This window comes from Amorphotheca resinae (assembly GCF_003019875.1).
Source record: "Amorphotheca resinae ATCC 22711 unplaced genomic scaffold M430scaffold_5, whole genome shotgun sequence".
NCBI lineage: Eukaryota > Fungi > Ascomycota > Leotiomycetes > Helotiales > Amorphothecaceae > Amorphotheca > Amorphotheca resinae.
The window spans coordinates 1,399,404-1,413,110 of NW_020194475.1; the positions used below are offsets into that span (position 1 = coordinate 1,399,404).

Sequence of the window (13,707 nt, forward strand, 5' to 3'; positions counted from 1 at the left end):
AACAGGCACTCGAACAGGCACTCGAACAGGCACTCGAACAGGCACTCGAACAGGCACTCGAACAGGCACTCGAACAGGCACTCGAACAGACATGCTACAGGTACTACTACAAGCGGCCATACAGGTAGCCCTACAGGTAAGCAGCCCTACAGGTAAGTGGCTCTATAGGTAAGGCATATAACGGCGTCGAATCCGGGTGTTGTCGAGGCTATATAACGGCACAGAATCCGAGCGTTCTCGAGGTATATAACGGCGTCGAATTAGACCGTTTTTAAGGCATATAACGGCGTTAAATCAGACCGTTTTCGAGGCATATAACGGCGTCAAATCAGAGCGTTTTCGAGGTATATAACAGCACAAAATCAGAGCTTTTTTAAGGTATATAACGGCGTCGAATCCGAGTGTTGTCGAGGCTATATAACAGGCTAAATTCGAGTGTTTTTACTAGCATATAACGGCGTTAAGCCCGAGCGTTTTTAGGACTATATAACGGGTTGAATTCGAGTGTTTTTACTAGCATATAACGGCGTTAAACCCGAGCGTTTTTAAGGCTACCTATATAACAGGTTAGATTCGAGCGTTTTTAAGGCTATATAACGGGTTAAATTCGAGTGTTTTTACTAGCATATAACAGGTTGAATTCGAGTGTTTTTAAGGCTATATAACGGGTTAGATTCGAGCGTTTTCGAGGCTATATAACGGGTTGAATTTAGAGCGTTTTAAGGCTATATAACAGGGTGAAATCAGAGCGTTTTTAAGGCTATATAACAGGTCTAAACCGGCGTACATAATTAAACAGCCTACAGTTTCTGTTACAGTAGTAAAATCAGTATAACATCAAAAGACTTGGCTTCTGCCCCTATGACTCAGCATTACACTCACGCGAGCGAAGCGAGCCATTGCATCCTAGTCCTCCATGTTGGAATACCTGGCGCGGTATGCAGGAATCACCTAGATTCGTTGAATCTTCGGCGTCTCTCAGCTTGTTCAGCATGTCCGATTGGGCTTTGTCTCTGTTGACAAATGAGCCAAAGCAGAAGTGTCTCTGCCTACGATAATCGTCATCCGTCTTCAACTAAGACATACATACAATCTGCATCCAACATCTTCTCCAGCAGCAGCATCTCTCACGGATGGCTCCGGACGTCCGGTCGCCATAGGCAGAGATAGCTCGACGAAGGGGGCCGAAATCATCCCCTCAACGCGGGGCAGGGATGTTTCTCCTGGATTGTCAAATCAGGGCTGTCAAACAAGAGGATCCGCTTAGCTCGTTGCTAAACGCTCGAGCCTGCGCTGTACCTCTGTATCGATAGAGCCTCGAGGCATCATTGACGTGGCTGCCGATTTTACCCCTCTATCTGACGTCAACACAATGTGCGATAAGAGGGGAATATAAAAGGGGTGATATTCCATCATGCTTCCCTTGTTTGCAAGTCAGATTCTCTGCTCATTGCAACGAGCTTTATTATATCATCATGACTAGCTATCACGGAAGCTGCTTCTGCGGGCAGGTTGAGTGGGATGTGAAGCTTGAGGGGAAGAACCACGTTCTCTGGTGATTTCCCCTGGATGCGCTCGAAATCCCAAAAGTACTGACAGGAGACCAGCCACTGCGATACTTGCAAGAAGCTGGGAGGTAGGTTTTGGCATTGGATCCTAATGCTGCGCCAAAATACTGATAACATTCAGGTGGAGCATACTCTCTGAACCAGATCGTTCCCATGAAAGATCTGAAAATCACGAAGGGACAAGTGAAGGACTTCACCTACCATGGTGCCAGCGGCAAGCCTGTTCACTGCTACCACGTAAGTTGCCCCTCTGGACGGTTCCATTAGTCACGCTCGATGCTTTACTCTCAAGGCACTTCCAGGATGCTTTCCAGGAGTTACAGCATGCCCTATTGCTCGTGATTCATGCTCCACTTCCTGATATAGTAATACTGACTCCGATAACTTTTAGTGCGGCAGTAAGGAATCCCCTCTCCCTGATAGATGGCGCCGGGGGATTACAGATATGGCCAATGCGCCACTGCACTCCTGGATCTCGTGCTACAAGGTCCAGAACCCTCTAAGACCAAGTAAAGCTGACTAGAACCCCCCCAGACTGCACCTCTCACGTCTACCACCACCAGGAGGTTTTGGGCGACCAAATTGTAAGTCAAGTCCCTCTCTTGTTTATTGAAATATGTCTCTTCCCCTTTATGCACCTTGGAAGTCATCTAGGGGCTACTAGCCCTCAAGTATTGCTACAATCACAAATACTAACTCCATCTTCTCCCACAGGTCGTGAGAACCATCCTCTTGGATGAAGGAAAGAGCTTCGAGCCGACCGCCGAGATCTTTGGCAAATACAGATTGCCCTGGGTTAAGGAGGTGCGTACAAGTACAAGAGACCTTCCTTTGTCCTCTTGCTCCGGAGACAAAGATCTTCCCCAAGATGTCTCAGCAATCATCCTCTCTTTCTCCACTGACTTTGTGAACAGTCAGCGCAAACCTTTGATATCATGCCACCATCGTAGATGGTTATGGATAGTCTTGGGATGGGATCCGGCAGGGTAGATACATTCTAGGATAGGACATATCACAATGCAAAAACACAATATCATAAAATTTTCACGTCTTATTTATATTCATCACTCTCTTGATACTTCAAGTCCGAAGATTCTTGTACCTTCCCAATCGAACGTAGCAGTTTTTTATTATTGCAATAATCCCTTTATTGAGATATCTCGAGTGTCGTACTCCACTCGGGTCTTATTTTAGTAACCCCGGGCCAAGCTGTTGACGTTGTATGGCAGGTGGGGCAGTAGCCTTTAAGGGCACTTTGGCTGAAGAGAAGCACGCGAGCAACAGAGTAGGAGCAAGAAGTTCAAATACAACCAAATACAGAAAAGAAGACTCATTGTATATCCCTTACACTTACGGAGAGGAACAAATGGCTAGCATTGGTTATACAGACGAACGAATTTCAAGCTTGCGCTCTTCTATTGCACGTTGGCCAACAACCTCTGTGAACTTTTCCAGGGTATTTCTTGCCCTGCCGTTGTATTGCCATTATATACCTGCTTTTCGACAGCTACTAGTAAAACAAGGTGTGGTTGATTGCCTAGAACCCTCCACCATACCACGCCTCGCGCCCACCATTCCTTTGTAAAATCGCATGAAGACCTAGATGAGATGCTTTGACCTGGAAGCACATTAGCAAGACGACCAGCCCCGGAAGCAAGAGCTGCATACCTGAAGTACGCCCTCAAATACACAACCTGCCACGCTCCCAAAGCGACCAGCATGCCCATCGTACCAAACGCAAACCATTTCACCCGTGTGTTCGTGCTCTCGTTCGTATCCCGCAGCTTCTGCTCCCGGCTCCGCAGGTATTCCATCTCGGCCACGATCTCACCGACCATCTCCTCGATGCGCCGTAATTCCGTCTCGACGGGCTTGAGCTTCTCGGTCGCTTGCACGGCCAACCAGTCCTTGGCGTCGGCACCGATGTCGATGTCGAGTTCGACGTGGCGGGAACGGTGTGAGACGGTCCTGGCTGTAGCGGTTGTCAGCGTCGATCAGCAAGATGCGTAGAGGGGATTCCATACTCCCAGACAGGTAGTTTTCAAAGCAGACGTCGAAGAAAGCATCAGCATGCGATGTGAAAGCCATTCTCTGCTCGCCCACGACGTCCTTGGGTTTTCCATACTCGTTCCCAACCACATCCTTGATCTAGAGATCTGATCAGCATTTCTTCTTCCTCTCCTTATGAGAATTGCTCCACCGCCAAAAAGAACTTACATGCATGTTCAAAACCATGCCATCGCCTTTATACCCATCAACAATCGCTGTAACGACAACCAACGTATCCTTAGCCACGAAATTCCTGATGCATCGCTGACCCTTCTTGTCCCCCTTGCTAAACGCTTCCATGTCGAATTTCAGCGCGTCCACGCACGCGAGCAGCAGCAGAAAGCTGCACAGCGAGTACAGCAACGAGTGAGCGTTCGCCATCCTGCCCGAATAGTCGTGTGGAGGGCTTGTCGAGTTGCGGGCTGCTATTGATGGTCGCGTAGGGGGGGTTGAAAGGGAGTCGTCGCCAAAAAGTAACGACGTGGAGCTTTCCCAGAGCACGGGGCAAGGGGGGGGGCGGTGGGACGCTTCCCTCCGTCTTTTGTTCGAACATGGGTATGGCAGTCACGTGTCACCCTTCTTCCAGATCGCGAACTTCTTCGAACCGCGACGGCAGGAAAGGCAAAGTTATTAGGTTTCTCTCAACAGCTACATCACAGCCGCTGAAGATCCAGATTTGCAACAATGCCGAAATGTAAGTCCCCTCCTTTGCGATCTTTCTTCTGACCCTGCTAACTTCAAAATCCAGTCTTCTGTACGTTCTTTCTTCCTTCCATTCGCCGCTTGACCTCCCCACTGCCCCATACCTGATCCTGACAACTCTCTGTCTCTAGGTGATTACTGCGATGTCTACCTCACGCACGACTCGATGAGCGTGCGCAAAGCGCACAATAGCGGACGCAACCACCTCCGAAACGTCGTCGACTACTACCAGCGTGCGTTTCTCTCTCTCCCCTTCCCCCCATCCCAAACCATCCGTTTCCCGAATACTGACACTGACCGGCGCGCGCGCAGAAATCGGCCACGAGAAAGCCCAGTCCGTTATCGATTCTATCACCTCTTCATATGCGGCCGAGGGCCAGTCCTCGTCGAATCCGATGCTGGGCCAGAATCCTGGCGTTCAGCCTATGATGCCGCCGCCGTTTGGTTTCCCGGGTGGTATGTACCTGTCCTGTGTTCTCGTCTCATATATATATATATATATATATATACACACATTCCATACCCCAAGAAACAAAATAAACAAAAAGAAAGAAAAGAAAAGAAAAGAAGAGAAAATGCTAACACATCATCCCTCCCTCCAGGTGTCCCCCCACCACCCTTCGGCATGCCAGGCGGTCCCGGCATGATTCCACGTACGCCCCTCCCCCCCCCCCGGATCTTCTCCCAGCTAACACGTCAAACAACAGCTCCAGGAGGACGAGGCATGCCAATGCCACCGTTCCCCGGCGGCCCCGGCGCTCCCCCCTTACCAGGCCTTCCCTTCCCACCGCCCGGCGGCCTCCCTTTCCCTCCCCCGGGCGGCCTGCCGCCGAATTTCCAGTTCCCGCCGCCGCCGCCTGGTGGTTTCCCTGGGGGGGCGCCGCCCCCTGGGTTCCCGCCTGCGCCGCAGTTTGATGGGCAGCAGCAGCAACAGCAGCAGCAGCAGCAGGGAGGTGGTGAGAGGAGATGAGATAGGATGAGATGAGATGAGCATGTGTTAGTGTTAATCAGTGGTGGAGGGGTTTGGTGATGGCTAAAGGGTCTGCTATCTCTTGATTCGAGACTACGGCGTTGGGACAAAAAGGAGTTTGGTATATTGCCATGAGAATCAGCAGCAGCGAGTCACAAAATCGATGATCACCTTCAGTGGGAGGTGGGCACATGGAAATGTAATTTTACATGAGGATTGTAAAAAGAAAAGGGTGATTTGTTGCACAAAAGGTGCTCGCCCCTTGCTTATCTGTTCCTATTTTATGATGAAGCCATCCATACACAAGCGAAGAGTGGGGATGTCGAGCATCTTTCATATGCGCTGGAGGAAAGTGATATCAGGCCTTCCGGGTATTTAACCATCCAGAGCAACGCCACGCTTGAGTATCTGCCAGCCAAGTCCGTCTTCAATGATCCCGTCGAAATGTTTTAGTTCGTGTCATGCTCAAGCCATTATCGCACATTAGCCCCACTATCAATCGTAGCAAATTTCGTTAACTCTTCCAAACCTTCAAGTCAGATCCCGCAAGTCGAATGACCAACTTAGGAGAAGTCAACCTTGCGAAGCAAAGGGAGACCCGTCACTGCTCTCTCCGCTGCCTTCAGTCAGCCTCGGCAAGTTGAATGATCAACTTCGAAGCCAAGTCCAAGAAGGGGAAGGGAGATGTAACATCCTTTTCCTCGACCAACATGCCATCCGGAGTCTCATAGCCAGCACACTTGAAATCCACCAAATACACACCAGGCTCCATCTCGTAGAGTTGGATATCAAGGTGCATGATGACGCTCTCAACCGGGTCGGGTTTGGAGGATTTAGGAGTGGAGGCCTCTTGATTCGGAAGGGAACCGCCAGCGCTACTAAGAGAACCAATCGATTGGCGTCGGAGGTCAATTGTCGATGAGTGGGTCGATCCAGGAGGAACGGTTCCAGGAGGATACATGCCGTCCTTCTTCCAGCGAACACGAAGAACCCACGGGTCTGCAGGCAGCTTGTACTGAGTATTTGGGTCCACGGCGCGGAATTGGAGGTTGCTTCCAGATCTATCAGGGTTCATGGAATTGGCGTGGTGAAGGGAAGCGCCACTGTGGCTCGAGACAAAGCTGCCATCCTTGTTTCTACAGGCCATTAGCATGTTTCGTAGATGTAGACAGATAGATGACTTACTCCTCATCCTCATGTGACCCCTGGCGAGAAGCCTCCCAACCCTCATCGACAACCCATTCGGCACCTAGCTTCTGTAGAGCCCTATAGATGCAGCCAATGGCCTCCAGCGGCTGGTTACGCGATCGGATACCAAATTGCCATTTTGTCGGCTTTGCCTTCTTTTGGGGAACTGGCGTCATACCGGCTGGTCTCTTGCTGGCTTCGTCAAGCTTGAGCTGACTCTTGGAATGAGGGTTGAGTCGGCGAGCGGTCTCAGCCTTCTCAGCATCGGTTTGGGGGTGCGGTTCATTATCTTCCGAATGAGCTGTTGACAAGGGGCTGTCCACGGTCTTTCCCAATCGTCTACGCTCCATGTAGTCTCGATGATAAGGTGTGAGACTGCTAGGAAGGATACCGATCTTGCTGATGTAGGGACGCGTAGATCTGTCAGTTCCAGCCGAGCTGGTAGAGCGTGGGGAGACCGCGTCTACACGGGGACTTGGTCGTGGTTGTCGGTCAGGAGCATCGGCCGAAGCCTGCGCGTCCGGTGGAGGTGGTGAAGACATTGAGCCGTCAGGTTTGAGACCGGCGTGCGGGGGTGGGGGAGAAGCAGCTTGGAAGAGAAGTTGGCCTTTGTCATCCGCAAGGTTTGCTATGGAGAAGTTAGCTTAAACAACCGTGTGCATTTTATATTCTCATTCGGGCCTCACTCGCGTAATATCGCGTAGGTGGAGGGGTAGACACATGAGGGGGGGATCAACTCACGGTTAGCTTGCATCAACTTATTCTCTCTGACAATCAAATAAGCATCCTTGATCGCAGATGGTTCTTCCGAAGCCAATGCCTCTTGAACGTCCTTGATACCATATCCCATTGTCTTGCTGATCTTCTCCGTGACCTGGTCATGCAGCTTCTCCTGGATCGCAGGACTCGCGTGAGGTGCAATTGTCTTGGGATTGATGGCCTTAGTAGGGTCGACCCCAGTATCGATGAACTCTTCCACCGGCGGCTGCAGATACGCAGGCAGGTTCTTGACGAACCAGGGGTCCAAGCGGATCTCCTCGACGGTGATGCGGTGGACGGGGTTGACAGCCAACATCTTCTTGATGAGCGAGGCAGCTCCAGAGCTCATGTAGTTCGGAACCACATATTGGCCCTTGGCAATCTTCGCAAACAGGGAAGGGATATGCTCATCGTCGAAGGGCAGTCTTCCCACGAGCAGCACATACAAGATGACCCCACAACTCCAGACGTCAACCTCCGGGCCAGCATATAGCTTACCGTTGATGACCTCGGGTGCAGCATAGTTGGGACTACCACAGCTGGTCTTGAGGAAGTTACCATCAGTCATGATGTTGCTGAGACCGAAGTCGGCAATCTTGACATTCAAGTTCTCGTCGAGGAGCAGGTTCTCGGGCTTGAGATCGCGGTGGACGATCTTGTGTCTGTGGCAGTACTCGACCGCACATATGATCTGCTGGAAGAATCTCCGAGCTTCATCCTCCCTCATCTTGCCGTTCTGTACGATATAGTCGAAGAGCTCGCCGCCCGCGTACTCCAGGACCATGATGATTTCCTGCGGGGTCTTGATCACCGTGTATCTAGATAACGCAAGGCGAGGGTGTTTAGCAAACGTGTACACGCCCATCCAAGATATACAAGGTGCCAACTTACAGCTTGATGATGTGCGGGTGTCTGAGGAGCTGCAGGTACTCGATTTCCCGCTCGACCCGGCCGGCCATGTCCCGGCTGATGAGCTTCTTCCTCGCAATGATCTTCAGGGCAACCTGCTGGTTCGTCACGCGGTGCACGGCCAGCTTGACCTTGCCAAAGGAGCCCTCGCCGAGGGTCTTGACGATGTGGTAGGCGCCGACACGCTGCTCGGCCTTCTTCTGCGGAGCAGGCTCAACGGATCGGTGCTTGCTGCCATTCTGGTCGCGGCGAGTGCTGGCATCGGGCGGCTTGTTCTGGGCTCGGCGGTTGGCAGAAGGAGCGAGCGAGATCTCCAGCTCGCCGTCCTCGTAGGCGCCGTGGGGCATCATCGTGGGGTTGTTGTTGCTTTTTTGGAGATGGAGGGAGGGATTGTGAAGGTCGTCGGTTGCCCCACCACAATGACGGGGGGGATGATGTGGGCACAGGGCGGTGGTAGGTTCAACTCGCGGGCTGGGAGATGAAGATTCGATCTAGAGGCAAAGGACGAGAGGTAAAGCGCTCATCTCTGGGGGAGGCACGCCAAAGGTTCCCGACTCCTCGTGTGACTTGATGGCGTTGAATTGGGATTTCTTTTTGGATGTGTCGTGTCTCAACGTTGCTGTCAATCGCTGGAGCCCGGGTTTAGCGACGCCGTGCAATTTGTGGGGTAGAAGCTTGGGCTTCCAGGCTTTGCCTATCTTGCCCCTATCCAGAAAGAGCTTTATCTCTCGTTTCGTTTCTTTCGTTTCTTTCGTTTCCTTCGCTGTGAACTTCGAGACAAGGCAGAGCAATCATTCTCTCCTGACGGGCCTTCGAGAATGATTCGTGCATACGGTAGTTCCGGGAGAATTCGACTTTTCGTGGTTAAATGTGGAATGTTCGTTCAGCAGCTCGGATACTTGAAAATCTCCCAAGATATATAACTCTAGGTATCTATGTAGTATGACAGTTGATTCTGTCTGGCGTAACACGCAGCATGTTGTGTACATCCATCACATGTCCAGCAGCGAACATTCCTGTTCGCGGCAACCTGCTTGATTTTGGCTGTTTCGACACTCCTCAGCCCGGGTATCTGTGGCTATACGCCTCTCGATGTGGTCCCGCCCGCAGCGTCAACTTTCTCTACTCTTCTCATTCTTCCTTATTTTTCTCCTTCACTTTTTATACTTTTCCAGACCTCCATCTTTCGTTACTCTTTTCCTTTGTCTCCTTTGGTACTTTTCTTCGCCCTCATCTTTCTCTACGATTTTCCTCCTGTTACTTCTTTTTCTCCTTCTCCTCTTCCGCCCTTAACCTCTCCACCAACTTGCCCCTCAGGAAATCACTCAGTCCCAGTCTACACACTAACGTTAGTCCATGTCAAACATCCCTCATCAACTCAAAAAAGCCCAGAAAATCAAGCTCCGGAAAGAGAAAGTAAAGTAAGAGCCCAGGAGCAACAACAAGAAGAAGACTCGAACTTACATGCCCTCCCTCGTCACAACGCGATACGTGCCACTACTCTGATAATTCCCCAACTCCAAGCCCTCAGACCTCACAAACCTCCCCTGCCCATCGACCTCCAAACTCCCAAAAATATCCTCGGGAAACGCAATCCTGCCATAATCCGGCGGTGCTCTCGAATCACTAACATGAATCCAGCCGCCTCTGCCCCCGCCTCCGGCACCTCCCTGATCACTCGCGCCGCCCGCACCACTACTATGTTTCTTCGCCGCGGGCGAGAAGAAGCGTCCTCCCCCGGATCCCAGCGCCGAGCCAGACGTGGACGCGAAGGCCGCGGCTTGGGCTTGCACCCAGGGGTCGGCGGTCGCGTGGCTGCGTAGCACGTCTTGCAGGATCGTCAGGAAGCGCGGGTTCTCGATCAGGGAATCGGGCGTGGGTGGGAGCTTGCTGGTGCTCCCTATCGCGAGGCTTTTGGATGGGGGAGACGTGGGAAGTAGCGTTAGGATGTGCGATGTCGAGGGGGATTCGGGATCTGGGAAGACGTGCTGCGGCGTGTTTGGTTGGTATTTAATTTATTCCATTTCATGAATGAATGAATGAATTGAAAGTAAGGTAAAATATGCAGGCTCAAATCGAAACAAGAAGGTATGTACTTACAATATGAGGATTAGACGGTAGCGTCGAGATACAGCGGATAGACTGTAATCGCCCAGCAGCAGCAGTAGCTCTGCGTAATAATGTAGTAGAGGACAGCATCGGCATTGTGGTGAATGAAGTGTGATATAGGAGAGGACAATTCCTTTCTTTCCTTTCTTTCGTTCTTTAACCCAGAAAGAGCTCTATGGTATGCTAGGTATGCATCGCTTACATAAAAAAGAGTGAAATTGGAGCTCTGCTCTGGAAATAACGTACGTCATCACAAGGCTGACTTGAAGAGGCACACACCAACAGGAATGATCAACAGGGCATGAGTGAGTGATCGAATCAGATTTGCTCGAAAATGTTGAATTATCATTATTAGCAATTTGGGGTTGTTTTTTTTCTTTTAAAAAAAAAAATAATCGACAAAAATGTCGATTACCCCATTAAAAAAGCAGAGTTATAATCTCAGAATGCAAAAGTCGGTATCAATTGTTGATGTTTTGCGCCAAGCTCAAATTCATTTACATGGGCATGGCCACTCTGGGACAGCTACAGACAACCAAGAAGGAAATCATTTGCTTGCAGAAAGACTCCTCTCTCGCCTGACCATAGTTTTTTTCTTCTTCACCATTCTTCTTGTACAACGCACCCCCCAGGAAGCATTTCGCACCTATGCCTTCTTAGCGTCATCAACGCCGCCGAAAATCTGCGGGGGGAAGTTAGCACGTGCACCACAACTAAATCAGATCTCAGGCACTTACTGTCTCCATCAAGATACCAGTGATCTGGTAGGGGTCAGCATTTGAGGCTGGTCGTCTGTCCTCGAAGTAACCGTAACCCTTGTGGCCAACCTCTCTTGGGATACGGATGGATGCGCCACGGTTGGCGACACCGTATGTGAATGCATCAATGCTACCGGTCTCATGTCTGCCGGTGAGACGTAATGTGTTGTCCTCGCCGTACACTGCAATGTGCTCCTTGTGGCGGCCCTCGAGCTTCTTGATGGCGGCCTCGATGTGCTTCATGCCACCGGGCTTGCGCATATCCTCGCTGGAGAAGTTGCTGTGCAGACCGGCTCCGTTCCAGTCACCTGGGATTGGCTTCGGGTGGAGGGTGATCTTGGCACCGAACTCCTCGGCGATGCGGTTGAGGAGGAAACGAGCACACCAGAGGTGATCGCCCACTAGCAGATACCATTAGCCGAAGGTCCAATAAATTCCGATGTAGAGGGGGCTTACACTCAATGCCCTCGCAGGGACCAACCTGGAACTCCCACTGGGCGGGCATGACCTCGGCGTTTGTGCCCGAGATCTTGATGCCGGCGTACAAGCAGGCCTTGAAGTGGGCCTCGACGATATCTCTGCAGAAGACCTTACCGGCACCAACACCACAGTAGTATGGGCCCTGGGGACCGGGGAAACCACCAACGGGCCAGCCATATGGTCTGTCGTTCATGTCGAGCAGGGTGTACTCCTGCTCGAGACCGAACCATGGCTTCTGGTCCTTGTGCGCCTCCATGAGCTTGTTGGCCTCGTAGCGGTAGTTGTACTTGTTGGGGGTTCCATCGGCATTCCAGCATTCACAGATGACGAGGATGTTGGGGGCTTTGCGGAAAGGGTCAGGGAAGATGGCGACAGGGCGGAGGTAGACATCAGAGTTGTCGCCTGGAGCCTGGCCCGTCGAGCTGCCGTCGAAGTTCCACTCTGGGAGATCCTCGATCTTGAATTCACCGCTGGGAGGGATCTTTGGGAGAGTCTGGCGAGACACGAGGGATTGATTAGCATATGTGTTGAATGGGTTGTGGCGGGAGGAGGAAGTGTTGGCGCCTCACCTTTGACTTTGAGCGAACCCCTCCAGTTGAGTCAATCCAGATGTACCTGGTGGCAAATAAATCAGCGATGGTGCGCAGACGCAGTCACCGATGACCCTTACTCTGCAATCGCACTGCCCTTCTGATCGAGGGACATGTACTTGAGGAGCTATGGGCGTGGTCAGCGATCTCGGAGCCAGACGTTGTGTGTGGGGGGGGGGAATTGGGACAAACGCACATTGGCCGTGTAGGAGACGTGAGTGGTGCCAGCCATCTTTGCGACGTTGTGGGGGGACGTTTCAATTGAGAGAAGAGGATGAAAGTGGATTGAAGGGAGAGAGAAGGAGAAAACAGAAAAAGAGAGATGCGATGCGATGCGAAAGATTCGTTGAGTTTGAGGTAGAGGGGAGAGTGGCCGACGTGAGTCAGGCTGAGGGAAGTGGAGGGGGGGGGAGGATGGAGGGATGGAGGGATGGAGGGATGGAGAAGAGCGAGAAAATATGAGAGATGCGGTTGGGGGGGGGGGTCGGCCGGTCTGTTTATGAAGGCTCCGTCAGATAAGAAGTGGGCTTTTGGGAGCAGCCGGTTCGCATTCGCCTAGCGCTCTCTCTTGTCTAAACGGGGCCCTGTCTTTCTAGATTGTTATAGGTGATTCGGGGAAACAGAGCAGAAAGCAAGGCAAGTGAGATTGTTTCTTTTTTTACCATCATTTATCAAATAAAATAAAAAAGAAAAAACAAAGAGAGGGATATACATCGGGATAGACGCAGGGGTATGTACGAGACTACAGGGACAGGCACAGGATAATTATTCCAGGAAGCATGGCAAGTTCAAAGTTCGGGGGCGCGGGGGGCGATCTTCTGCCTCTTTTTTTCCCTGACGATGCCTGACTACTTGACTGATTGACTGACTGACTGGACCTTTACTTTTGCAGCGTTCTGAGTGGAAGAAGCTAAGTCCCCCGTCTTCAACCCGCGCTTTTTAAAACTTTTCCCAGAGCGAGCGAGCGCACACACGACAAGAACGTTTCTTCTTCTTCTTCTTTCTCCGAGGCTTGGAGGCAATTGGAGGCAAACAAAAGACGGCTGCGGCATTAACAACTTCAATGCAATAATACTCGCTATGATAGAAATAATACATGAATATGTCCAAGGGGGGCTCTGCATGGTGGAGAAAGCAAGCCTTCACGGTTCACCTAATTCTAGCCTTCCCGCACCCAGCGACAGTCGGGCAGTCTGCAGAGGTACGGACGACGGACGTATTACTATCGCGGGATTACCAGTCCCTTCACCATGGAGTCGTCGATCAGCCCGCGTCGCCTATGCTGCCCTGTATACTAGAGACGTTTGTCGGGTAAGAGGTTCGTAGTGGCATTCCATTCATCCATCGGTTCAGTCACCCCACATCCGGCCGTCCTGCTTCTCCCATCCCATCCCATCCCATCCCATCCCATCCCGTCCCATCCCACCATATCCCATCTCATCTCGCCCACGCCACCCTTCTTAGAATAACCCATCGGGAGGCCCGTCGAGGCAAACAACTTACTACTCAGCAGTGAGCACCGACCACCGGTTAGGCGGCTTGGGCAGCACTCTCCCATCCCCCCCCAATCAACTCTGTTACAAATAATAGAAGAAAAAAAAACGCTCAACTACTGCCTGACGCCT

At 51.5% G+C, this 13,707-nt stretch overlaps 6 protein-coding genes across 6 annotated transcripts; 2 read left to right on the top strand and 4 right to left on the bottom strand.

Moving 5' to 3' along the window:
- Positions 1 to 1,475: 1,475 nt before the first annotated feature.
- On the top strand, positions 1,476 to 2,554 carry M430DRAFT_41776 (hypothetical protein; the record flags this gene model as incomplete). Its single annotated transcript, XM_024867503.1, has 7 exons — positions 1,476 to 1,555; positions 1,608 to 1,636; positions 1,690 to 1,805; positions 1,960 to 2,077; positions 2,103 to 2,152; positions 2,283 to 2,372; positions 2,483 to 2,554. The coding sequence occupies 7 exons, from the start codon at positions 1,476 to 1,478 to the stop codon at positions 2,516 to 2,518; spliced, it is 519 nt and encodes a 172-aa protein (XP_024721738.1). The 3' UTR covers positions 2,519 to 2,554.
- Positions 2,555 to 3,167: 613 nt separating this feature from the next.
- Positions 3,168 to 4,113, bottom strand: M430DRAFT_41777 (hypothetical protein; the record flags this gene model as incomplete). Its single annotated transcript, XM_024867504.1, has 4 exons — positions 3,786 to 4,113; positions 3,593 to 3,716; positions 3,237 to 3,540; positions 3,168 to 3,186 (listed from the first exon to the last, which is right to left on the bottom strand). Exons 1-4 carry the CDS (start codon positions 3,996 to 3,998, stop codon positions 3,168 to 3,170), a joined length of 660 nt encoding a protein of 219 aa, XP_024721739.1. The 5' UTR covers positions 3,999 to 4,113.
- A 188-nt stretch (positions 4,114 to 4,301) lies between these two features.
- M430DRAFT_50129 (hypothetical protein) lies at positions 4,302 to 5,289 on the top strand (the record flags this gene model as incomplete). The annotated part of the gene is made up of 5 exons (XM_024868117.1): positions 4,302 to 4,311; positions 4,451 to 4,552; positions 4,632 to 4,775; positions 4,922 to 4,972; positions 5,027 to 5,289. The coding sequence occupies 5 exons, from the start codon at positions 4,302 to 4,304 to the stop codon at positions 5,287 to 5,289; spliced, it is 570 nt and encodes a 189-aa protein (XP_024721740.1).
- Positions 5,290 to 5,911: 622 nt separating this feature from the next.
- M430DRAFT_50130 (hypothetical protein) lies at positions 5,912 to 8,495 on the bottom strand (the record flags this gene model as incomplete). Its single annotated transcript, XM_024868118.1, has 4 exons — positions 5,912 to 6,425; positions 6,475 to 7,105; positions 7,219 to 8,054; positions 8,128 to 8,495. The coding sequence occupies 4 exons, from the start codon at positions 8,493 to 8,495 to the stop codon at positions 5,912 to 5,914; spliced, it is 2,349 nt and encodes a 782-aa protein (XP_024721741.1).
- Positions 8,496 to 9,402: 907 nt separating this feature from the next.
- Positions 9,403 to 10,350, bottom strand: M430DRAFT_18625 (hypothetical protein; the record flags this gene model as incomplete). Its single annotated transcript, XM_024863912.1, has 3 exons — positions 9,403 to 9,481; positions 9,610 to 10,133; positions 10,246 to 10,350. The coding sequence occupies 3 exons, from the start codon at positions 10,348 to 10,350 to the stop codon at positions 9,403 to 9,405; spliced, it is 708 nt and encodes a 235-aa protein (XP_024721742.1).
- Positions 10,351 to 10,900: 550 nt separating this feature from the next.
- On the bottom strand, positions 10,901 to 12,367 carry M430DRAFT_41781 (hypothetical protein; the record flags this gene model as incomplete). The annotated part of the gene is made up of 6 exons (XM_024867505.1): positions 12,279 to 12,367; positions 12,163 to 12,209; positions 12,062 to 12,107; positions 11,469 to 11,985; positions 10,992 to 11,413; positions 10,901 to 10,936 (listed from the first exon to the last, which is right to left on the bottom strand). Exons 1-6 carry the CDS (start codon positions 12,312 to 12,314, stop codon positions 10,901 to 10,903), a joined length of 1,104 nt encoding a protein of 367 aa, XP_024721743.1. The 5' UTR covers positions 12,315 to 12,367.
- Between the last annotated feature and the right edge of the window lie 1,340 nt (positions 12,368 to 13,707).